Source organism: Lepus europaeus, chromosome 6 (assembly GCF_033115175.1).
Source record: "Lepus europaeus isolate LE1 chromosome 6, mLepTim1.pri, whole genome shotgun sequence".
In the NCBI taxonomy this organism is placed as follows: Eukaryota; Metazoa; Chordata; class Mammalia; order Lagomorpha; family Leporidae; genus Lepus; species Lepus europaeus.
Window position 1 is genome coordinate 108,610,012 of NC_084832.1, and position 24,519 is coordinate 108,634,530.

Consider the following 24,519-nt stretch of genomic DNA (forward strand, 5'->3'; position numbering starts at 1 on the left):
TTACTTCTAAAAACCCCACTCTAAAATCCAACCTATGTTATAAAATATATTACTCTTTATTGGTTTCCTTTGCTACTGTAACAAATTACCACAAAATGGCTTAAAACAAATTTATTATCTTACAGTTTGAAACTTCCTAAGTCAGAAGTGAATCTGAGCCAAAAGGGTGTTAAGCAGAGCTGCATTTCTCCTGGAGACGCTGAGACAGACTTCCCTTGCCTTTTTCAGCTTCTGGGAGCCAACTGCATTCCTTGGCTCCACGTTCCCACCTCTGACTACAAAGCCAGCAGCATGGCGTCTTGAGGTCTCTGACTCTGACTTTCCTATCCGTTTTCACCCAGGAGGATGTGTGTGGGTGCTTGGACCCACCTGGACAATCCAGAATGATCTTCTGCAGCTCAAGACCTTTAATCATATCTGCTCAGTCTCTTCTTCCATACAAAGTAGGGTATTTACAGGGGACTAAAGGGACTATTGGCCTGCCTACCACACTTTGCAATGGTAAAATTCATTTACTTAACAAAAAGCTCAACTTCCCGCAAAATTGCACTTGCCAGAAGTCTCATTGTAGTTCTAATGCTTCCAATCTGGTGGTGACTTACTCTCCTCATCCTACAAACATTCCACAGCATCCAATAATTGAATCTTTATTTTTCAAACAGCTTATTTTCTTTGCTTCTATGAACACACTCCTGGTTTCCTTATATCTTACCCTGTATTTGCAAATTCCTTAAGATTTATTTAAAAGGCAAGATGAGAGAGTGCTTCTGTCTGTTGGTTCACTCTCCAAGTGACCACAACAGCAAGATCTAGGTTAGGCAGAAGCCAGGAGTCAGGAACTCCACCCTGATCTCCTCCCATGGGTGGCAGAGGCCCGAGTGCTTGGGCCATTTTCCACTGCCTTCCCAGCCACATGAGCCATTAGTTGGATTGAAAGTGGAGCAGTTGGGACTCAAACAGGCACTCCATTATGGGATGCTGGCTTAACTTTCTGTGCTGCAGTGCCAGGTCCTGCCAGTTCCTTCATGATATCAAATCTGGGCTATCCTTTCTACTTCTCTGGTGAAAAGAATATTGTAGCATTTGTCTTCTGATATTTCCCAAATGGTATATTCAGCCTTCCTCAGAGCACCAATTTAGTGGCATAGTTTGTTGTTCCACTTAATCTTTATGATAAGCCTCACAGATTATTTACCTTAACACAAATTTGATTTTTCAACCAAACCTGTTTTTCTTTCAACCTCACTTGTTTATAACTCCTTTTTGCTTCTCACTTGCCATGTCCAGTTTATGTGTGAGTCCTGTGGGCTGTTTTGAATCTGCTTTTTGCTTCATTTCCATAGTTGCCACCTTAGACGGGCTAAATATTTCTCACATGGTCTGTTGCACTGCCTTCGTAACTTCTGTCAGGTAGATGATTCAGGCTTGACTGGCTGGAGCCAGGAAGCCTGCTCTCCACCAGGACCCAGCAAAGACTATTCACTTTGCACTTTAGCTTATGGTTAAAGTTATCCTGGTAAATGGGGAGCTCAGCCAAACCAGGAAAGTCTAGTTTACAGCCACATGCAGAGAGCCCAAAGTTACGCAACTCCCAGATGTCAATCACAAATGCCAATTAAGAGTGTCATGGCCACATCAACAGTCAATGCCCCTCAAACTTGGGATGAAAGCCCTAAACCAGGAAGAAAAGGTGCCATGTTTCTCTACTGGCCCAATCCCCCCTTGGAATATACTTTTAAATTCATTTTAGTACCCCTGCAGGGGCCCATGTTTCCTCAGGACTGGCCAGTCCATCCCTTGGAACTTACGTAAAAAATTGCTTTACTATGCCTACTTTGACCTCTCTGAAGCATTAATTAATCATTCCATCTGTGAAAAAGAACCACCAGTGACAATCCTGACCCTCGTCCTCGCCATCCAGTGCCCGGTAAGAAAGGCCATGGCTTTAGGATATGAAGAGACTGCCTTATTTCCTGAGTAATGGCTTCCGTTAAACTGGGTTTTCACAATGTCTGCTTCCTGCCTTCTGTGAGCTTTCCATTTTTCCCTGGCTTGTGCTGCTCTCGCCACAGTGGGTTCATTTCTCTCTCAAGGCCTTCTTCCTTACTATTTCTGCTACTTCCCCACTCTTCCCTAAAAGTCTGCAATGGGTAACCCTCTGTATCCCTTCTCTATTTTGCCCTTTTATTCATAGACAACACAATATTAAAGTTATATGTTTTTCATCTTCAGCAGTGTTGAAATAAGCCTCTAACCCAGCACCAAATCATATCAGACCAGGAAGACACTTCCAATTATACTGAACACAGCAGCCATCCTCTCCCTGGAGGGTGATGTGAGCAGAGCAGGGAGTCAAGGACAGGAGTTAAGGACTACCAGCACCTGAGCCCTGTATACTACCCAAATTCTGTCATCTACGTGCACTCCTCATGAAGCCAAGCCTCACCTTACAGCAGGCACCAGGTGCCACGACACCTTCCCAGAGACCACCACGTGCACTAGAGCCCCACTCCAAATACTGTGTTATTTGGGCCTTCAACCAGGTCCTACCCTAATAAAAGGAAGACCTCAGCCTGGTTAGGGGGCAGTTCTCTGTACTCCCATCTAGCATGTACTATCTGTCTTTCAATAAATCCTCCTTTTCTTATTTATGTTCCCAGGTTGTTAGGAAAGGTTGAAAAGGAGAACCTGGACTAGGTACGGCTCGAGGGTTTTTTCTGAACCCAGTCAGGGCTCTCCATCACAACGTAATTTGGGGATCCCTATTCCCACAACAAAGCACAGTTGGCAAATTGTTTATTGTTACCATTTGGAAGGCAGAAAAATTTTCTATCCCCTGGTTCACTACTCAAATGCCCCTAACAGCTCAGGTTTGGCAGGCCAAAGCCAGAGCTGGGAACCCAATCCAGGTCCCCCGCGTGGGTGGCAGGGCCCTAGGTACTTGCACCATCACAACCCAGGGAGCACTGTAGGGGATGGAATGCTGGCATCTGTAGCGCAGTAGGGGCTGGAATGCTGGCACTCCCATATGTGATGTATTGTAAAGCAGGAATCTGGAGGAGCTGGAGAGTGGTGGAACTCCCGGCGAAGACCCGGCAGCAGCGTGCGGCGGCTTCCCTCTCTGAGTTCAAGGCCGGGGCCGGGGCCGGGGGCGGGGCGAGCGCGGGCGCGGGGCGGACGGGAAGGAGGAAGCGCGGAGCACCGAGGCGAGGCGGGCGCCCTCCAGCCGCAGCTCCGGAGCGGCCGCGCCATGTCCGCGCGCAACCCGGGTACCGAGCTCGGTAAGGGGTCCCGTGGGTCGCCTTCCTCCCTCGGTCGCGTCCCGCACCGCAGAGCCTAGCGCGGGGCTCGCGGCCGCCCGTAGCCTGGGCCGGGGCGGGAAGCGGTGGCGGCCGCTGGGGCGCCGACCCGCGCGGAGGCCGACCCGCGAGTGCGCGTTGGCGCCGCGGGCCTGGGCGCCCAAGCCTTGCGTCTGGAAGCCGAGGAAGGGATGGGATTTTTTTCCAACCCGTCGTTTCGCTTTCTAGTTCGCTGACTGAAAAACCCAAAGACCGAACCAAACTCGAAACGAAACCAAAGCAGATAAAAACCTTGCCTCCCTCCCTTTGCGGGGTACCTGTGTGGCTTCATCCAGTATCGCCACAGGTAGTTTTCCTGGAACCCAAAGTGCTGGGGCTGGTGCAGGAGCAGGCTTGCCGCCGCCCTTGATGTTCCAAACTGTATGTATTTTATTAGATGTCCAAAGCTTTGTGGCGGCACCTGAATTACTTTGCCATTTTTAATCCTTCTGAGATTAGTTCAGGTGTTACTGGCAAGAAAACTTAGTTCAGATTCCCGAAAATGTGGAAATTTTGTAATTCAGAAAGCCAAACCACGGTGCAGCCAAAGATGAACAGTGCTTACAACTTGGCTGGCTCTCTGTCTTGGATCTTCAGCTTCTTAGCTGTGTGGCTTTGGACTGATTAGTTTCTTCACTGTTATTGTGGTATTAGGTGGCTTGGAGATTAAATGAAAGGGTAAATTTTTGGTGCATTGTGGGTACCTAGTAACTGTTAGATAAGTGATAATATCAATGTTGAGAAAGAATTTTGGGGATATTGGCTGTAAATATAACACACATGTACAGATACTTTTTAAAAAAAAGATTTATTTATTTATTTGAAAGGCAGAGTTACAGAGCGGCAAAGGCAGAGAGAGAGAGAGAGGTCTTACATCCTCTGGTTCACTCCCCTGGATGGCTGCAAAGGCTGGAGATGTGCCCATCTGAAGCAGGGACCAGGAGCTTCTTCCGGGTCTCCTACGTGGATGCAGGGGCCCAAGGACTTCAGCCATCTTCTGCTGTTTTCCCAGGCGATAGCAGAGAGCTGGATCAAAAATAGAGCAGCTGAGACTCGAACCAGCACCCATATGGGATGCAGGCATTGCAGGTGATGACTTTACCTGCTATGCCACAGTGCCAGGCCCTACAGAAACTTTTTAAAGAAGATTTATTTGACAGGCAGAGAGAGCGAGAGAGCTTTCATCCACTGGTTCACTCCCCAGTGGGCTGCACCAGATGGAAGCCAGGGGCCTGGAACTCCATCCAGGTCTCCCACCTGGGTGTTGGGGCCTAGCACTCGGGCCATCCTCCACTGCCTTCCCAGCTGCAGTAGTAGGGATGCTGCGCTGCTATGCTGACCAGATAATTTTTTGTGAAAGTGACTGTGTCCCCTAAACAGTCTGGACTTCAAGAGGTATTTGGAATTTCTGTTGCCTGGTAAGAAAGTAAATCTGTCTTGAAAAAAAAATTGATTTCCTCAGCAATTTCACTCGGTTTTAGTCACTACCCACTAGCAGATTATGTTTGAAACTTTAGTTATGTCTGTAAACATGGGCTTTAGTAGTAGAGACCTGTCCTCTAGAGTGGACTGTCCATGAAGTTGGTGGGTGGGGAGTAGGGATAGGGTGCTATGTCCTGCTCCCCTTGGGAACTCCAGTAACATGGCTGTGTGGTGCTGTGCACAAAGTGCCACATTCTTGTAAAACTGAGAAATTAAAAAAAGATTTTCCTTTAAGACACACAGTTCGGTGCTGGCGCTGTGGCTCACTTGGTTAATCCTCCGCCTGTGGCGCCGGCGTCCCATATGGGTGCCAGGTTCTAGTCCTGGTTGCTCCTCTTCCAGTCCAGCTCTCTGCTATGGCCTGGAAGTGCAGTGGAGGATGGCCCAAGTGCTTGGGCCCCTGCACCCGCATGGGAGACCAGGAGGAAGCACCTGGCTCTTGGCTTTGGTTTGGCACAGTGCTGGCTGTAGCGGCCATTTGGGGAGTGAACCAACGGAAGGAAGACCTTTCTTTTTTTTTTTGACAGGCAGAGTGGACAGTGAGAGAGAGACAGAGAGAAAGGTCTTCCTTTGCCGTTGGTTCACCCTCCAATGGCCGCCGCGGTAGGCGCACTGCGGCCGGCGCACCGCGATGTTCCAATGGCAGAGCCAGTTGCTTATCCTGGTCTCCCATGGGGTGCAGGGCCCAAGGACTTGGGCCATCCTCCACTGCACTCCCTGGCCACAGCAGAGAGCTGGCCTGGAAGAGGGGCAACAGGGACAGGATCAGTGCCCCGACCGGGACTAGAACCCGGTGTGCCGGCGCCGCAAGGCGGAGGATTAGCCTAGTGAGCCGCGGCGCCGGCTAGGAAGACCTTTCTTTCTCTCTCACTATCTATAACTCTACCTGTTAAAAAAAAAAAAGACATACAGTTCAATTACTTTGCTTTTGTCATTTGTGAAAATTAGGGTCCCTTCCATTCATATGTTGAATAATGAGATAATATACAGAAAAAATTACTAAGTATAATAATAAATATTTTATATAACCACTTAAATGATCATTGCTTTACTTTTATTATCATCATTCTTTGTTAAAATTGGTTTATTTTAAGAGTGTTTTTCCTCCACTGATACTAATCATTAATCCAGACAAGTTTAGTCTCAAATGCTGAAAAAAGTTTTTGAATTAATTATGTATTAGAAAAAAATTCAGTATTGATTTATGTAATGTATAGGTGATTTTATAGCATTTCCTAGTTGAAAGATTTCATTATGATTTGAGAGACAAAGGTTCGTGCTGTAGGGACATGTAGAGCAAACTCCTTTGAGAGACTCTTACAGTGTAGTTGTGAGAGGAGAGCCACGTTCATGAGTGTTGAGAGTTTGGTGGGTGTCACCTGAGTGCTGTCTGAACAGTGGGCACAGATCTCCGATAGGTTTGCAGCTGCAGTTCTTGGATGGGTCGTCCTCCAGGAGAGAAGCAGAGCAGGCCCTGGAGAGGTAGATCCATGAGGAAAGGCTTGCTGTTGACATTGTCAGAAGGACTTGATGAGGTCTGGCCCAGGCAGGTTTCAGTGCTTTCTTGTCCTGTGGGAGCTCTTTGAACTATATATCCATTCCCCAGGCACAATGTTGGGGTAGGTATGGCCCATGAAGGTAGGCTTGGGCCCTGGGCTATGTTGATTTTGGTAGTTATTTATGGCCTCTATAGTTCACCATACAGGAATATTCAAGTAAGGATTCAATTCTGGGTTTGGATCTGTCTGTAAGGTAGTAGGGTTGAGGGTTTGGCATGGTTTGATGTTCAGCTCAGGGGTTTGAGACCCAGTGGAAGAGCCTGGGAGCTCAAGGTTTCAGGTCCCTGGTGGGAGTGTAAACAACCATTCCTGGACCCAATCTCGGTTTTGAAGCCTCTTCTAGTAAAAGGGCTGTGGATGCCAATGCCTCAAGGTAGGGAGGCCACCCTCTGGCTACTGAGTAATGATTTGTAGCTGGGTGCTGAGAGAGTTCCAGAGCTTGAGTCAAGTCTCTGAGGGCAATGCCCTTTCTTTCAAGGGCAGACAAATAGAAGAGTTTCCTAATATCTGGCAAGGTTAAAACAGGAGCCGTGTTATTAGCCTGTTTGAGGCTTCTTTCCGTTTCTCAGCTCCACCCTAAGGGATCTTCGTCAGGACTCCATGGAGCCTCTTGTGGGATTTTGTTAGGCGAAGTCTGCCATGTCTAGAAACGAGCACAGTTGCTGTTTCATTGTGGGCTCCTACATTCAAAATAAGACCTTTGCAGTGGTCTGAGGGACTTTTTGGTCTGGAAATAAGTTATCAGTTCCAAGAAATGGACTGTTTGGGAAGAGATCTGGAATTTAGAAGGGGAGATAATATAGCCACCAGAAGCCAATTTTCATGATACCATATAGTATTTTGGTCTGAGGTTTCTTCATCTGGGCTACATATAAAAGCAAACTGTCGTTGTATTGCAAAATATACACTACCGTAAAGGAGGTAGAGAATGGATAGGGCCTATTCAAATAAGTGTGAGATGTCCCGGAATCCCTAGGGTAAGACCATCCTGGTCATTGTGTGCCCTGGAGTTGAAGGGAGAGGTCTTGCTATTGAAGGCAAATAAGAACTGGGAATCTTTAACTCTTTTTGTAGATTGCCAATTGATTTGAATTGCTTTTTGTTTTTAGTAACCTCAGTTAACCATACTTTCTCTCAGTTGGTACTGTTAATACATTATTGGCTTCATCTGTTTACAGAGCCATCCCAAAGTACTGAATACAATAAAAGTGGCTGGAAAAAGTCCATAGGAACCTATAGGAGGACAGCTAAACACAGAACCAACAACGCTTTAGTTTTATGAGCAGCACATCATATATAACTGTGGATGACAAAAGACTTTAAGTCGCCATGTTTAAAATTATAAACTCATCAACCAACAAGAGGCACTTGCTTACTTCACAGTATTTTTGAAAGCACCTGTAGGGTTTTACAAGTATTTAACCCTTTAAGCCTCTGGGGCTTTCTCATTAAGATAACTATCATGTCTAGTAACACAAGATCATTAGACTTTTTAATTCTCAAACATTTGTATTAATAGCATTTTCCATTATAGAAACTTAAAGTCTGGTACCACATCACATCTTGACAGTACTTCTAATATACTCCAAATAGACTGATTAGTTGGTGTCTCTATAAGATGAGAGACATAGGTCCTTCGATTTTTTCAGTTGGGCCCAAACTGGAAAAACCAAAGTCCAGGATTTACTGGAAATTTTAGAGACCAGATTGTTTGAAACTTTGATTTTTTGAATGCCTGTCAAGAATGCCAAGAAGGCTCAAAATCCAAAATATCTGGTTGAAATAAGATTTCTTAAAATCATGACATAACATAGACCAAATTTGATCATTGTTACAAGGTGATGATTCAAATTTTTGAAAAAAGCACATATTTAAATAACCCATAGCTCTTAATAAAAATTCAGCTGTTTTTGAACAATTAGAATTTAACAGACATCAAGAGAACATAATAGATTACTTTAACACATTGCTTTAACAGAGCATCAGAGTTTAATTCTATGTCAAAGAGAAATTGAGCTTCCTGTGATCTTTTGCTGTGAGGTTTCCTTCCTTTACCTTCTTTCATATTGGTGACCATGTTTCTGTGTTTCTGTGTGTAAGACATCTTTAAGCATCTTTTGCAGGGCAGGATCAGTGGCAACAAATTCTTTCAGTTTCTGTTTGCTATGAAAAGTCTTAATTTCACCTTCATTCACAAATGAGAGCTTTGCAGGATATAGTATTCTGGGCTGGCAGTTTTTCTCTCTTAGTGCCTGGGCTATGTCTCGCCATTCCCTTCTAGCTTGTAGGGTTTCTGATGAGAAGTCTGCTGTGAGTCTAATTGGAGATCCTCTAAGAGTGATCTGACGTTTCTCTCTTGCACCTTTTAGGATCTTTTCTTTATGTTTCACTGTGGTGAGTTTGATTACAACATGTCGTGGTGAGGATCTCTTTTGGTCATGTTTATTAGGGGTTCTATAAGCTTCCTGTACTAAGATGCCTCTGTCCTTCTCCAAACCTGGGAAATTTTCTGCTAGTATCTCACTGAAAATGCCTTCTAATCCTTTCTCCCTCTCCATGCCTTCAGGAACTCCTAGAACCCGAATGTTGGGTTTTTTAATAGTATCCTGTAGATTCCCGACAATATTTTTTAGATTTCTGATTTCTTCTTCTTTTCTTTGGTTTGCCTGTTTCCTTTCCTGTTCTCTGTCTTCTAAGTCTGATATTCTCTCTTCTGCTTCGCCCATTCTGTTTTTAAGGCTCTCTAATGTGTTTGTCATTTGATCTATTGAACTCTTCATTTCATTATGATTTCTAGTCACTATCAGAATTTCTTGTTCCACTAGTTGTTTCATTTCATTTTGATTCCTCCTTAATATTTCACTTTCACGAGAGAGATTTTCTATCTTGTCCATGAAGGATTTCTGTAGTTCAAGAATTTGTTTTTGAGAACTTCTTAATGTTCTTATCAATTTTTTGAGATCCGCTTCTTGCATTTCTTCGATCTCATCATCTTCATAATCTTGAATTGGGGTGTCTTTTTCATTTGGGGGCGTCATAGTTTCTTCCTTGTTCTTGTTAGCTTGGTTTTTGCGTTTGTTGTTTGGCATGTTGGAGATATTTGGTTTCCTCACTGTGGGGTTTTTTCTTGTTATACTATGGCTCTATATTAAGTGGACTGTCTGCTTTCAGTGGAGCCTTAGAGGCTTGAGATGAGTGTGGACTGAGAGCTGTGTTTGGTTCCTCAGGGTTGAGGAACAAAAAGCAATTCAAATCAATTGGCAATCTACAAAAAGAGTTAAAGATTTTAAAAGCTATTATTAAAATTGCTATATTGGTCTATTATGCTATGTTATATGTGTGTACATATTGTATGTCCACATGGGGAAATTTTATTAAGAGTTTTATTTTAAATGGCTTATAGATAAGATTGTCCATAAATTTAAGCTGCTAAAATCAATCAAAGATACATTTTAATTTGTGTGACCTGAATCTGTGTATCATATATTTTAGACTTGTTGGTAGAAAGAAACTAAAAACATTTTAGATGGTTGTGCTTAAGTTTACTGGCTAAACAAACTACACCATGTTAGATATTTAAGAGGTGTTTTCAAATACATGATTCTTAAAATTTATAGAAGGCATTGGACCTTCTGGTAAATGTTTTCTTAAGTTGTTATCTAATGGTTGAAACGGTTTGCTAAGTATTCATGTGATATTGCTATTGTCAGCAAGCGATCTAGGACTTGCTCCCTCATTTCTCTATTCTAAGCCCAACTTGTTCTTTCATTTCTCTATTCTCTTCAAGGTAGGAAACTAATTCTATTATGAAGGAATCTGTAGGATGCACAATTTAATCTTTAGACCTTATAAAGGAGATGGCTAACATTTTTCTGCAATAGCATAGCCAAAATAAGAACTTAAATAATAATCTCATAGCTAGATTCACTTCGCCATCAGCGAAGTATACAGTAAGTAGAAAAAACCTCCCTTTCAGACCAAAGGGAAAGAAAGTTTTAAAGTGAGAATATAATTTTCCTCATGGGCATTGTCTACCTTAGAAAAACTACTACAGAACATGCCTATGACTATAGACTTGTAGTTCAGGCCACCGAAGATTAGAGATGGGACACGGGCACTCCCTTGACTTGCAACCTCTGGTCTGCTTTAACACAAACCAGGAGGAAAAGAAAGCTCGGCATCAGAAGCAATGGGTGGCAGGCCTATTAATGGCTGATCTGTACAGTGATCTGCCCTCAAGGAGACCCAACAGGCCAGTCCACTGCAGTGGCTTTCAATGTGGTAAGCCTGGGCTTCAGCAGAAGTCAGCTTGTGAAGAGCCCTGGCAGCTCTGCCAAGAGTTGGATCACTGGAAATGGACCTGCCCTGGAGTCGAAGGATGCCCAGGTCAGAGCCACAGATCTTATTGGCTCTAAGCTGAAAAGCCCTTCACTCAGCCCAACTTCCAAAGGGACCACTGCAGCTGAGGGTGTGGTCAAGTAGGGTCAGCAACATTGAAGGCAGAACTGTAAATTTCTTGTTAGAGATGCCACCTGCCTTTACCTGGCCAGCTCTCCTCCCAGGCCAGCCAAGTAATGAAAGTCAACAGAGTGCCTTCCCCTAGGAGGCACACCTCCCTTAGGATATACCCCATGTGAAGAGATTGATAGGTCTGGGCCTCTGAATTTACAAGGCCTAAAGCCCACCAGATTATTATCAAGCCCCTTCTATCAGGATCTATTTGCCTCTCAATCAGAAAACTTAATTGTAGCTTAGACAGCACCTTTCTTAGCTCCTCTAATAATGACTCTGTCCTTTGTTCTAGACCCTGTCTAGCGCACTTGGGCCTCATTCCTTTGTAATCATAACCTCTACTCTACCACCAATGGCTCTACTCCCAACCTGTGTGTACTGATGGTCCTCTTCCCCACTTAATGCTGTATAATTGTTCAAACCTGGTAAATGCCACTCTTAGGATCATTGGTTACTATCCTCACTCTGTCTTTTATGACCTTGTCTAAATATGATCAGAGTCGGCAAACTTGGAAGGCTTCCATAGCCTTGGCAACTCATGACGACAGCCTAGGGTGGTTACTGGCGCCATAAACTAGAGTGTCAATTTGTTGGGTCAACAACAGGAGCCACTGTGCACTTGCTCCTCATGTGGGATCTCTGTCCTTAATGTGCTGTACATTGTGATTTAATGCTATAACTAGCACTCAAACAGTATGTTTCACTTTGTGTTTCTATGTGGGTGCAAACTGTTGAAATCTTTATACTAAATTGATCTTCTGTATATAAAGAGAATTGAAAATGAATCTTGATGCAAATGGAAGGGGAGAGGGAGCGGGAGAGGGGAGGGTTGCGGGTGGGAGGGAAGTTATGGGAGGGGGAAGCCATTGTAATCCATAAGCTGTACACTGGAAATTTATATTCATTAAATAAAAGTTAAAAAAAAAACAAAAAAAAAAAAAAAGAACTGGGAATCAGGGTGTACTGAGTTACAGAAGATAACATCATTGAGATCTAAGAGGGTATATGAGGAAGTGCTGGAGGGGATCTGTCCTAGGAGATTGTATGGGTTAGGGAAGATAGAGGTTAGTATACAAGGATTACTGCCTCCTTGATGGCTCTCAGATCTTGTACTTTTTGGTAGATCCTATCTGATTTCTTTGCCACCAAAATGGGAATGTTACATGCTGAGTTGCAGGGACACAGTAAGCCAGGAACCAAGAACTTGTCAATTAGAGGTTGTAGGCCTCTTTGAGCTTCTTGTTTTGGGGCAGTTAGGGTTTGAGGGGGAAGAAGTTAGGATCCTTCAAGTTAATTCTTATGGAATCTGCAGGCAAAGCAATCATCCTGGGGTGGTGATGGAGGAGTATGTAGTTGGAGATCTGTTGGAGGACAGAGGACTATACTTTGATAGGACTTGGGGCATTAGGGGCCAGTTATGCCAGCAATAAGCAGGCGAGTTCAGACAGGTGAACATTAACACAAAGTCTTGTCCTAATATCCCTTCTAAGTAAAGGCATGACAAGAAAGGCACAAGGAAAGATTTTTCCTCTGAGGGTGTACACTTAAAGGGAGTTAAGTAGCTGGGCTAGAGTTGGCTGGCTGTGCTGGTCATGAAGATCAAGGGCTGCAAGGAAGGTCTAGAGAAAGTAGTAAGGGCAGAGGATGTGCCCCTATATGTGGCCCTGTTGTCCACATATCTCCTTTGTTACCTGTAGCACCCAGGATGACCTGAGGCTCATCCATGGTGATGGAAAATACAGGAGTTTATATAGTCTCTGGGCCCCATCAGTTGAGAAGGAGGGAGTTGTCTCCTTCTGTTTAATTGGGTTCCTCATAGTCAAGGGTATTACAGTCATTTGCCATTTCTCCTGAATTACCACAAGGGCTGGGATCCTTCATTGTGGAGTGACCTTTTTGCATGAAGGAGACAAAGACAGTCCCACTTCCAGTGTCCCTGCTGCTTACAAATTGGGTAGCATCCAGGAGTGGGGTTTGGCAGTCCCAACTCATGTGTCTTGGTCGATGGAGGGGGAAGCAAGTACAAGATGCCCTGGTAGGTGCTGGTCCCAGAGTTCTTGCTGCCCTGAGGCGCCTGGTGGGCAGAGAACTATTGATTGTGGCTGCCATGTATTGGATAAAGCACATCCCTCTCTCTTTTTTTTCTCTCTTTCAGTCCTTGAGGTCTTCTGGGTGTTGAAGACCATAAAGGCTGTGGTCTGGCAAACCAGGGAAAGGAGTTGGTGGTTGGTGGTCTGACGTTTGAAGTTTTTGTCAGACGTCTGATCTCTGAGGCCTGACTGATGAAATGGACGATGTGTGTGGCAAGGTCTTCCTGACTTTTAGCAGGGTTTCCCCAATGTTCTCTAATAATCTGATGGTATTAGGTCATATATTTAGGTCTTTGATCCATTTTGAATGGATTTTGTGTAAAGTATAAGGTAGGGGTTTTGCTTCATACTTCTGCACGTGGAGATCCAGTTTTCCCAGCACCATTTTTTGAAGAGACTATCTTTGCTCAAGGGATTGATTTTAGCTCCTGTCAAAGATAAGTTGATTGTAGATGCATGAATTGATTTCTGGAGTTTCTATTCTGTTGCGTTGGTCTACACACCTTTTTTTCTCTTTTTTCCTTCCTTCCTTCCTTCCTTCCTTTCTTCCTTCCTTCCTTCCTTCTTTACTTCCCTCTCTCCCTCCCTCCCTTTTCTCTCTCTCTCTTTCTTTTTCTCTTTCCTTTTCTTTATTTTTGCCAGTACCAGGCTGTTTTGATTATAATTCACCTATAGTATGTCTTGAAATCTGGCATTGTGATTACTCTGGTTTCATTTTTGTTGTGTAAGACTGTGTTAGCTATTAGGGCTCTCTTGTGTTTCCATATGAATTTTAGCATCATTTTTTCTAGATCTGAGAAGAATGTTGATGGTATTTTGATTGGGATTGCAATGAATCTGTAAATTGCTTTCAGTAGTATGCAAATATTGAGGATACTGATTCTTCCAATCCATGAACATGGAAGATTTTTCCATTTTTGGTGTCTTCTTTCTATTTCTTTCTTTCTCTCTCTCTCTCTTTTAAGATTTATTTATTTGAAAGAGTTACAAAGAGAGGAACAGACAGAGAGATAAAAAGCTCTTTCATCTTCTGGTTCCTTCCCCAAATAGCTGCAACGAAAGTTGCTGAGCCGATCAGGAGCCAAGAGCATCTTCTGGGTCTCCCACATGGGTTCAAGGGCCCAAGGACTTGGGCCAACCTCTTCTGTCTTCCCAGGTACATTAGCAGGGAGCTGGATCAGAAGTGGAGCAGCTAGCACTCTAACCAGCATCCCATATGGATGCTGGAGCTTTAACCCACTGTGCCACAGTGCTGGCCCCTCTTCTGTTTCTTTGTTTAATGTTTTTTTTTAATTTGCATTGTAGAAATATTTGACATCCTTGGTTAAGTTTATTCCAAGGTATTTACAATTTTTTTGTAGCTGTTGTGAATGGGGTTGATATTAGAAGGTCTTTCTCAGCCATGGCATTGTCAGTGTATACAAAGGCTATTGATTTTTATATGTTAGTATTATATGCTGCCACTTTACTGAACTCTTATGAGTTCTAATATTCTCTCATTGGAGTCCTGGATCCCCTATATATAGGATCATGCCATCTGCAAATAGGGGTAGTTTGATTTTCTTTGTTCCAATTTGTATCTATTTGATTTCTTCTCTGGCTCAAACTTCCAGGACTATATTAAATAACAATGGTGAGGGGCCGGTGCTGTGGCACAGCGAGCTAATGCCCTGGCCTGAAGTGCCGGCATCCCATATGGGTGCCAGTTTGAGGCCTGGCTGTTCCACTTCCGATCCAGCTCTCTGCTATGGCCTGGGAAAGCAGTGCAAGATGGCCCAAGTCTTTGGGCCCCTGCTCCTGTGTGAGAGACCCAGAGGAAGCTCCTGGCTCCTGGCTTTGGATCGGTGCAGCTCCGGCCATTGTGGCCAATTGGGGAGTGAACCAGTGGATAGAAGACCTGTTTCTTTCTCTCTGCCTCTCCTCTCTCTGTGTAACTCTGACTTTTGAATAAATAAATAAACCTTAAAAAAATAACAATGGTGAGAGTGGGCATCCTCATCTGGTTCTGGATCTTAGTGGGAATGCTTCCAACTTTTCCCCATTCAGTAAGATGTTGGCTGTGGCTTTGTCACAAATTGCCTTGATTGTGTTGAGGAATGTTCCTTCTATTCCCAATTTTCATTATGAAAAGATGTATTTTATCAAACATTTCCTCTGCATCTATTGAGATAATCATGTGGTTTTTGTTCTTTAGTTTGTTAATGTGATATATTTATTGATTTGAGAATGTTGAACCATCTTTGTATACCAGGGATAGATCCCACTTTGGGTGACTGATCTTTCTGTTGTGTTGTTGAATTTGATTAGCTAATATTTTGTTGAGGATTTTGCATCTGTTCATCAGGGGTAAATGTCTATAGTCCTGTTTCTCTGTTGTATCTTTCTCTGGTTGGGGAATTAAGATGATGCTGGCTTCATAGGAGGAGATTGGGAGGATATGCTCCCTTTCAATTGTTTTGAGTAACTTGAGAAGAATTGGAGTTAGTTCCTGTTTAAATGTCTGGTAGAATTCAGCAGGGAAGCCATCCTGTCCTGAGCTTTTCTTTATTGGGTGGGTCTTTATTAATTCCTGGTGATTTTTTTATTTCTGTGATGTCTGTTGCTAACATTTCCTTTTCCATCTCTGATTTATTGATTTGTATCTTCTCTCTTTTTTCTTTTTTTTAATAGTTGGGCCAGCGGTATATCAATTTTGTTTATTTTTTTAAAAAACCAGCTCTTCATTTCACTTTTGTATTTTTTTGTTTCAATTTTGGTTATTTTTTCTCCATTTGTAATTATATCTTTCCTTCTATTAATTTCTAGCTTGGTTTGTTGTTGTTTTTCTAGGTCATTGAGATCCATTGATAGCTCATTTATTCAGTACATTTCCAACTTTTTCATGTAGGCACCATTTGTTATAAACTTCCCTCTGAACACTGCTTTTGCTCTATCCCATAACTTTTAATATGATTTTTGTCATCTTCATTCATTTCCAGAAATATTTTTATTTCATTTTTGATTTCTCTGTGACCTATTGTTTATCCAGGAGTATGTTGTTCAGTCTCCATGTGTTTGCATATGTTCTAGAAATTCTTGAGTTGTTGATTTCCAGCTTCAATCCATTGTGGTCAGAGAAGATGCATGGTATGATTTCGATTTTTTGGAATTTGCTGAGACTTGCTTTATGGCTCAGCATATGGTCTGTCTTAGAGAAAGTTCCATGCACTGATGAGAAGACTGTGTATTCTGCAACTGTGGGATGATAAATTTTGTAGATATCTGGCCGGCGCCGTGGCTTAACAGGCTAATCCTCCACCTTGCAGCACCGGCACACTGGGTTCTAGTCCCAGTTGGGGCGCCGGATTCTATCCCGGTTGCCCCTCTTCCAGGCCAGCTCTCTGCTATGGCCTGGGAAGGCAGTGGAGGATGGCCCAAGTGCTTGGGCCCTGCACCCGCATGGGAGACCAGGAGAAGCACCTGGCTCCTGGCTTTGGATCAGCGAGATGCGCAGCCGCAACGGCCATTGGAGAGTTAACCAACGGCAAAAAGGAAGACCTTTCTCTCTGTCTCTCTCTCTCACTATCCACTCTGCCTGTCCAAAAAAAAAAAAAAATGTCAATATCTGTTAGGTCCATTTGGTCCATAGTGTTGACTAGCCCTGTTTTTTCTTTGTTGATTTCCTGTCTAGTCAATCTGTCCAATTATGAAAGTGGTGTGTTGAAGTCCCCAGTTAGGATTGTTTTGGAGTCCATGTCTCTCTTTAGATCCATCCATTAACATTACTCTTAAATAGCAGGTGCCCTGTTATTGGGTTCATATACATTATTATAGTCAAATCTTCCTGTTGAATTGATCCTTTAAACATTACATAGTGCCCTTCTTTGTCTCTTTTAACAGTTGTTGTGTGAAAGTCTATTTTGTCTGATATTAGGATGGCTACACCTGCCCTCTTTTGCTTTCCAATAGCATGGAATATCTTTTTCCATCCTTTCACTTTTAGTCTGCATGTATCTTTGTTCATGAGGTGTGTTTTTGTAGGCAGCAAATAGATGGGTCTTGTTTTTTAATCCATTTAGCCAGTCTGTATCTTTTAACTGGAGAGCTGAGGCCATTTACATTCAAGGTTAATATTGATAAGTAATGATTTGGCCCTGCCATTTTCCCATAAATATTCCTATTGTTTTCTTTGACTATCCTTTGTACTTTTAATGGGAGATTTCCTGCCTTCACATTCTTTCATAATAATGACTGTATTTCTGTCTTTCTGTGTGTAGTATATCCTTAAGCATCCTTTTTAAGGCTGGATGAGTGGTGACAAATTCTTTCAATTTCTGTTTGCTATGGAGGGTCTTTATTTCACTTTAATTCATAAATGAGAGCTTTGCAGTGTACAGTATTCTGGGTTGACAGTTTTTTTTTCTCTTAAGACTGCATCTATGTCTCTCTGTTCTCTCCTAGCCTATATAGTTTTTGATGAGAAGTCAGCTGTGAATCTAATTGGAGATCCTCTGAAAGTAATCTGGCATTTCTCTCAGGCATATTTAAGAATCTTTTCTCTATGTTTTACTATTGAAAGTTTGACAGTGTGTCATGGTAAAGATCTTTTGTGGTCATGTCTATTAGGGGCTCTATGTGCTTTCTGTACTTGGACATCCCTTTCTTTCTCCAAATTGTTGAAGTTTTCCGTAATTATTTCACTGAATAGGCCTTCTAATCCACTCTCTCTTTCCATACCTTCAGGAACTCCTAAGACCTGTATGTTGGGTTATTTGATAGTATCCCATAAATCTCCAACACGGTTTTTAATATTTCTGATTTTTTTTTTGGTCTGAAAAATTTACAGATTTGTCTTCCAGGTTGGATATTCTTTCTTCTGCCTTACCTATTCTGATGTTAAGTCTTTCACCACATTTTTAAATTTGATCTTTTGAATTCTTCATTTCTAATATTTCATTTTGTTTTCTGTTAAAATCTCAAATTTATGGGTAAATTTTCATATCATGTATGGATTTCTTTAATTTGTGGATTTGCTGCTCATTACTTCTGAGTAATCCTATGATTAGTCTTTTGAATTCCATTTCAGGCATTTCATCACTCTCTTCATCTTCACATTCTAATATTGAAGTGTTGTATTCCTCGTGGGGGGTTCATAGTCTTCCTTGTTCTTATTTCTTGAGGTTTTTTTTTTTTTTTATTTATTTTAGGCATTTGTTGAGTTACTTGTTGGTTTTTCCTTTAATGGCTTTTTTCTTTGAATTATGCTTTTGAGGTGTGTACTGGGTGTGACCAGGGAGCTTTGGTCAGTGCTCCAGGGTGGGGTGAATATCTAGGGTGACACCCAAGTTGGTCATAGCAGATCTCTAGTTAACAGAAGGGGAGATATGGTCACCTCTGTTGGTGTGATCACACCATCTCCTCCTGTCTTCCAAGGTAATTAATGCCTGGGTTTTAACCCTCAGTGGATACAGTATTCATCTGTGCTACTATGAACTACACCAAGGATTTGTGCAGTCCTCACTGTGAGCACAGATCCCTCTGCAATGATCCATCCCAGATAATTAGGGAGCTCTGAGTGTGTGGAGCTGCTTACAGTGATTGCCCAGAGACCCAACTCCACCCTGCACCCTCTTGTGCAGTCACAGAGTCCCCATAGTCTCAGCATACAATCTTCCACAGTTATGGGGTGCAGAGGATCTGCTCCACCCCACTAGTCTGTCTGGTCTACAGAAAGGCAGGTGTTCCTGGAGCTAGCCATCTGTGGGTTCCTCTCCTAAATGGTTTGATCCCCAGAGCCTGTGGTATGTTGGGAGGTTGGAAGTGCCTCACAGCCCTATATGGATGCCAGTTCCTTTTCAGTCCTCCCAGCCAGACTCAAAGTCAGTGGGGAGAATGGATTTTACCTTCTTCTGGAATCTCCAGACCACATGGGTACACAAGAGCTGTCGGCTGAATGGTGCCTTCTTCCTACCAGTTGCTGCCACCAGTAATACTGAGAAGATGGCATCTTAGCCAGTTGCTGTGCACACACAAGGGCTTCTGCAGCTGCCACTTATGCTCAAAGTGGCACCCACCCTCTCTCAGCCAGTTGCTGGGTGCTGTTTTGGGGGTGGTGGGTGAGGGGAATGTGCCTCCCTTTTTTTACTGGGTCAGTGGGTACCATCTCCTGCGTAGGGCTCCAGGCTGCACTCATGCTTGGCTCTCCCTGTAGCTTTATCAGTAGTGGCATGAGTTGCTGCTGTCTGATCTCACCCCAGTCTCCAAAGCTGGAGCTTTCTCTGACTCTCGGCTGGTGGAGTCGTGTGTTGTGTCCGTGTTCATGTTGCACATAGGCACCTGGCACATAGATCCACGGTGCTAACTTTTCCTTCCATAGAATTTCCACTACGGTTTTCTCTCTAGTTCTCACCTGAAAATATACTTCCTACCTCCCCCCTCCACTTTTATTTTAATTATTTATCCCTAGCCTAGCACAGTATGCCATTCCATATTCTGCCATCTTGGAATCTCTCATTAAGATAAATTTAAGAATGGTTAAGCTGCCGCCTGTGATGCTGACATCTCATTTGGGCAACTATTCAAGCCCTGGCTGCTCCACTTCAGATCCAGCTCCTTGCTAATTTGTCTGGGAAAGCAGCAGAAGATGGCTCAAGTGCTTGGAACCCTACCATCCACATGGGAGACTCACATGGAGTTCCTGGCTCCTGGTTTTGCCCTGGCCCAGCCCTGGCTGTTGTGGCCACTGAGGGAGTGAACCAATGTATGAAAGATCTCTCCCTGTCTCTCCTCTCTGTAACTCTGCCTTTCAAATAAATAAGCAAACCTTTAAAAATTTAGAAATTGTTAGACATCTGCAGTGAATTTTGCAAGTGGAGGTAATTTGAGATTTTTTTTTTAATAAAACTGATTTGTGCAATTTTTTTAAAGATTTATTTTATTTATTTGAAAAAGTTATAGAGAGAGGTAGAAACAGAGAGAGAGAGGTCCTCCATCTGCTGGTTCACTCCGAAATGGCCACAATGGTTGGAGCTGAGCCAATCCAAAGCCAGGAATCAGGAGTTTCCGCCAGGACGCCCATGTGGGTGCGGGGACCCAAGAACCTGGACCATCCTCCACTGCTTTCCCAGGCACACTAGCAGGGAGCTGGACTGGAAATGGAACAGCCGGGACCTGAACCGCTGCTGGTTTTATCTCTGAATCTAGTATTTTGTCTCTTTAATTCTTTTTTTTTTTTTTTTACTTTTTGACAGGCAGAGTGGACAGTGAGAGAGAGAGACAGAGAGAAAGATCTTCCTTTTGCCGTTGGTTCACCCTCCAATGGCCGCCGCGGTTGGCGCACTGCGGCTGGCACACCGCGCTGTTCCGAAGGCAGGCAGGAGCCAGTTGCTTCTCCTGGTCTCCCATGGGGTGCAGGACCCAAGGACTTGGGCCATCCTCCACTGCACTCCCTGGCCACAGCAGAGAGCTGGCCTGGAAGAGGGGCAACCGGGACAGAATCCGGTGCCCTGACTGGGACTAGAACCCGGTGTGCCAGCACTGCTAGGCGGAAGATTAGCCTGTTGAGCCACGGCGCCGGCCTTGTCTCTTTAATTCTTAACATACATACTTGTATGGTCATCCCTTGGTATCCATGAAAGATTGTTTTCAAGACCTACCATATATCCCACATCAAAATCCATGGATCCTTATATAAAATGGCATATAGTTTTCTTGTAACTGCACACATCATCCTGTATACTTTAAATCGTCTTTGGGTTACTTATCACAACAAATACAACATAAAGGCTTTATAAATGGTTGTTATGTGCTATTATTTAGGGAATAATAATGAGAAGTCTGCTTGTTCAATAAAGATGTAATTCTTTCTTTTGGTATTTTCAATCTGGGTTTGGTTGAATCCATATGTGGAACCCAAGAATACAGAGGGCTGACTGTGTATTTTGTTAGGTTGAATAGGATAATTTTACATGTTGAATTGTCACAGTTATCATTTTTTGTTTTTGTTTTTGACAGGCAGAGTTAGACAGTGAGAGAGAGAGAGAGTTGTAGACAGTGAATGACAGAGAGAAAGGTCTTCCTTCCATTGGTTCACTCCCCAATGGCCGCTACGGCTGGCGCACTGTGCCTATCCGAAGCCAGGAGCTGGGTGCTTCCTCCCGGTCTCCCATGTGGGTTCAGGGACCCAAGCACTTGGACCATTCTCCACTGCCCTCCCGTGCCACAGTTGAGAACTGGAATGGAAGAGGAGCAACCGGGACTAGTACCCGGTGCCCCAGCCGGGACTAGAACCCGGGGTGCCGGTGCCATAGGCAGAGGATTAGCCTAGTGAGCCACAGCGCCGGCCCCCAGTTATCTTTTATGAAAATTATTATTATTCTCATTTCGTAGATGAGAAAACTAAGCATAATAATTTGAGGTGAGCATTGTGGCACAGGAGGATAAGCTGCACCCTGGGACATTCACATCCCACAGAGCAGTGCTTGGTTTGAGTCCTGGCTACTCCCTGCTTCAGACCCAGCTTTCCTGCTAATGACGCTGGGAGGCTGCAGATTATGGTGCTCAAATACTTGGGTCCCTGGACATCTTTTATACTTCTTGACTCCTGGCTTCAGCCTGACCTCATATTGGTTTTTGCAGACATTTGGGTAGTCAATCTGCAGATGAAATTCATTTTTTTTTCTCTCTCTCCATGTGTGTGTGTTTCTCCCTCTCCCTCTGCCACACTGCCTTTTGAATAAATAAGAAAATAATCATTTAAAAAAATCCTAAATAGCTTGCTTAACTTCTCAGAGCTGGTACAAGTGAAATCATGACTCAAGTTCAGAACTTTAGATTACAAGTTCTTAGCTATCTGTGTTATGTTGAAGCTACCTCTGGGCACATTTTCCTCCACTGAGCACATGCGTCTTCATCCTGTAGTGTTGCATTTCTGACAAAATAGACTCATGGGTCCTATCAGAAGAAAAACAGCACAAGTGTTGAAACAGCAGAGTCTGTGTCTTTTTCTTTCTTGGGTGTGTAAATGTTCTAGGTAGAGAAACATATTATTTATCATGTTGTAGAGAAGAAAGAAAATGTGAAAATAATTATCTTTATTTAATTATGATGATTATCCTGATGAATTTTTTATCATTCTGTGGAATATTAATTATAAACCAGTATAAACAGTTTTCTTCTTTGAGTATACTTTTTTTTTTCTTTTAAACTTTGAAACAATCTGAAAGTTTTAGGAAAATTTTAAGTGAGGTATAGAAAAGTTTCCCCTTGAATCATGTGAGAAGGAGGCTCCATCATCCCTGCATACATTAGTTAATTTCTTGCAAAGTGGAACATTTCCTTTTGTAATTGCAACATTACCATGAGAACTCTGGCATTAGTACCTTTCTAAGGTCTAATCCACAACCTCCAGTTCAGCCTGCAGTCCAAATTAGGTTGTTTATTTCAGAAAGTTCCAGTTCAGAATCACACATTACCTTTAGGTGCTGTGGCTCTTTGGTTGTATTTGGAACAATTGCTTAGACTTTCATTGACTTGTAGGATCTTTATGTTGAAGCATGAAGACCAGATACTTTTGGAATGTTCCTCAGTATCTTTGCTAAGGCCTTTTTCAGGGTTAGCTGTAGGTTATGCATCTTTAGCAGCAGTAACACAAAAGGAATTGCTGTGTTCTCACTGCATCCTGTTGGTAGCACATGATTTTGATTTGTCTCCTGATGGATGATGGTTCAGTCACTGGGTTAAGGTTATATCTGCCAGGGCCGGCGCCGCGACTCACTTGGCTAATCCTCTGCCTGCAGCACCGACACCACAGGTTCTAGTCCCGGTTGGGGCGCTGGATTCTGTCCCGGTTGCTCCTCTTCCAGTCCAGCTCTCTGCTGTGGCCCGGGAAGGCAGTGGAAGATGGCCCAAGTGCTTGGACCCTGCACCCACATGGGAGACCAGGAGGAAGCACCTGGCTCCTGGCTTCAGATCGGCACAGCATGGGCCGCAGCACACCAGCCGTAGCAGCCATTTGGGGGGTGAACCAACAAGAAGGAAGACCTTTCTCTCTTTCTCTCACTGTCTAACTCTGCCTGTCAAAAAAAAAAAAAAAAAAAAGTTGTATGTGCCAGACCTCTGACTATAAAGTTACTCTTTTTTAAAAAATTTATTAGAAAGGCAGAGTTACAGAGAGGGAGGGAGGGAGGGAGGGAGCCAGAGAGAGAGAGAGAGAGAGAGAGAGAGAGAAAGGGAGAGAAAGAGAATCTTCCATCCGCTGGTTCACTCTCCAGTGGCCACAATGGCCCGAGCTGGGCCAATGTGAAGACAGGAGCTAGGACCTTCATTCAGGTCTCTCATATGGGTGCAGGGACCCAAGGACTTGGGCCATCTTCTGCTGCTTTCCTAGGCATATTAGCAAGGAGCTGGATTAGAAGTGTAGTAGCCAGGACATAAATGGGTGCTCATATGGGAAGCCAGCACTGGGGGCCCTTAAAGTTGCTCTTCAGCCTTTGTCATTAATTCTATCTTTCAAGAGGTACTTTGAAACAACTTAAATATTTTGTTTCCTCTGTAGACTGTAAATTTATTTATATTAGTATGCTTTTGAGTTTTCCCAATGGATAATATTTGTTCTATTATTATTATTATTATTATTTTGACAGGCAGAGTGGACAGTGAGAGAGAGAGACAGAGAAAGGTCTTCCTTTTCCGTTGATTCACCCCCCAGTGGCCGCTGCAGCCGGCATGCTGTGGCCAGCGCACTGCACTGATCTGAAGCCAGGAGCCAGGTGCCTCTCCCGGTCTCCCATGTGGGTGCAGGACCCAAGCACTTGGGCCATCCTCCACTGCACTTCCAGGCCACTAATGTTCAGATTGTTTAAGATTTTACTTAGGGTATCCCCTTCAAGCTGGCTTATATTTTTTTAAGATATGTTCCTTGCCTGCCCTGCCTCCAAATTATTTTTTAAGTATTTCCTTAATTTCTGGCTCTACAAGATGCTTCTGGATTACCTTGTGTTCTCCGTGCTCCAGCTCTGGAGTCAGGTAGTATCCCAAAGAGCATTTCTTTCAACGGATAAGGGTATTTAGATGCCAAGTATTGGGTATACTTATGGTGACTGTGTGTCTGTGTTTCCAGGTGGTAAAGCTGAAAACTATGTCACACACACACACACACACACTCACACTTTGCTTACCTGTCATCTACCTGTATCTCTCCACAGCATGAAAACCATAACTTCACATTGAAACCTCTGATTGCAGTGCAGCCCCAACGGATGTCTCCAGTTTTCTCCACTTGCATGTTTGGAGCTCTCCACAGCTGGGGCTGTCCTTCTCCTACCCTGGGAGATACTCTTGACTTTCTCAGGCTCTGGCACCTGAGCCGGGCAGCTCTCACATGAGGGTTCCTTTCTCTTCCCACTTGTACTCTACCTTCTGGCTGCAGACTGTTGCCCTAGGCCACCCCTGACCCTTACAGTGAGTACCGTGCCGGCTGCCTTTCCTTGTGGGTGTCCTCCTTCCCCTGTGTGCGCTTTCACTCCCTGTGTGTGGCTACCCCTTTGTGCAGATTCCTTC

General features: G+C 43.7%; 1 protein-coding gene across 2 annotated transcripts in view; it reads left to right on the forward strand.

Annotated features, from left to right (window-relative positions):
• The first annotated feature begins 3,171 nt into the window (after positions 1-3,171).
• DERA (deoxyribose-phosphate aldolase) overlaps positions 3,172-24,519 on the forward strand; it is a 123,160-nt gene continuing 101,812 nt past the window's right edge. For both annotated transcript variants that reach the window (XM_062194887.1, XM_062194889.1), the window contains exon 1: positions 3,172-3,281. In XM_062194887.1, coding sequence (XP_062050871.1) covers positions 3,251-3,281 — 31 coding nt within the window. In that variant the 5' untranslated portion in view covers positions 3,172-3,250. The remainder of the gene's footprint in view (positions 3,282-24,519) is intronic.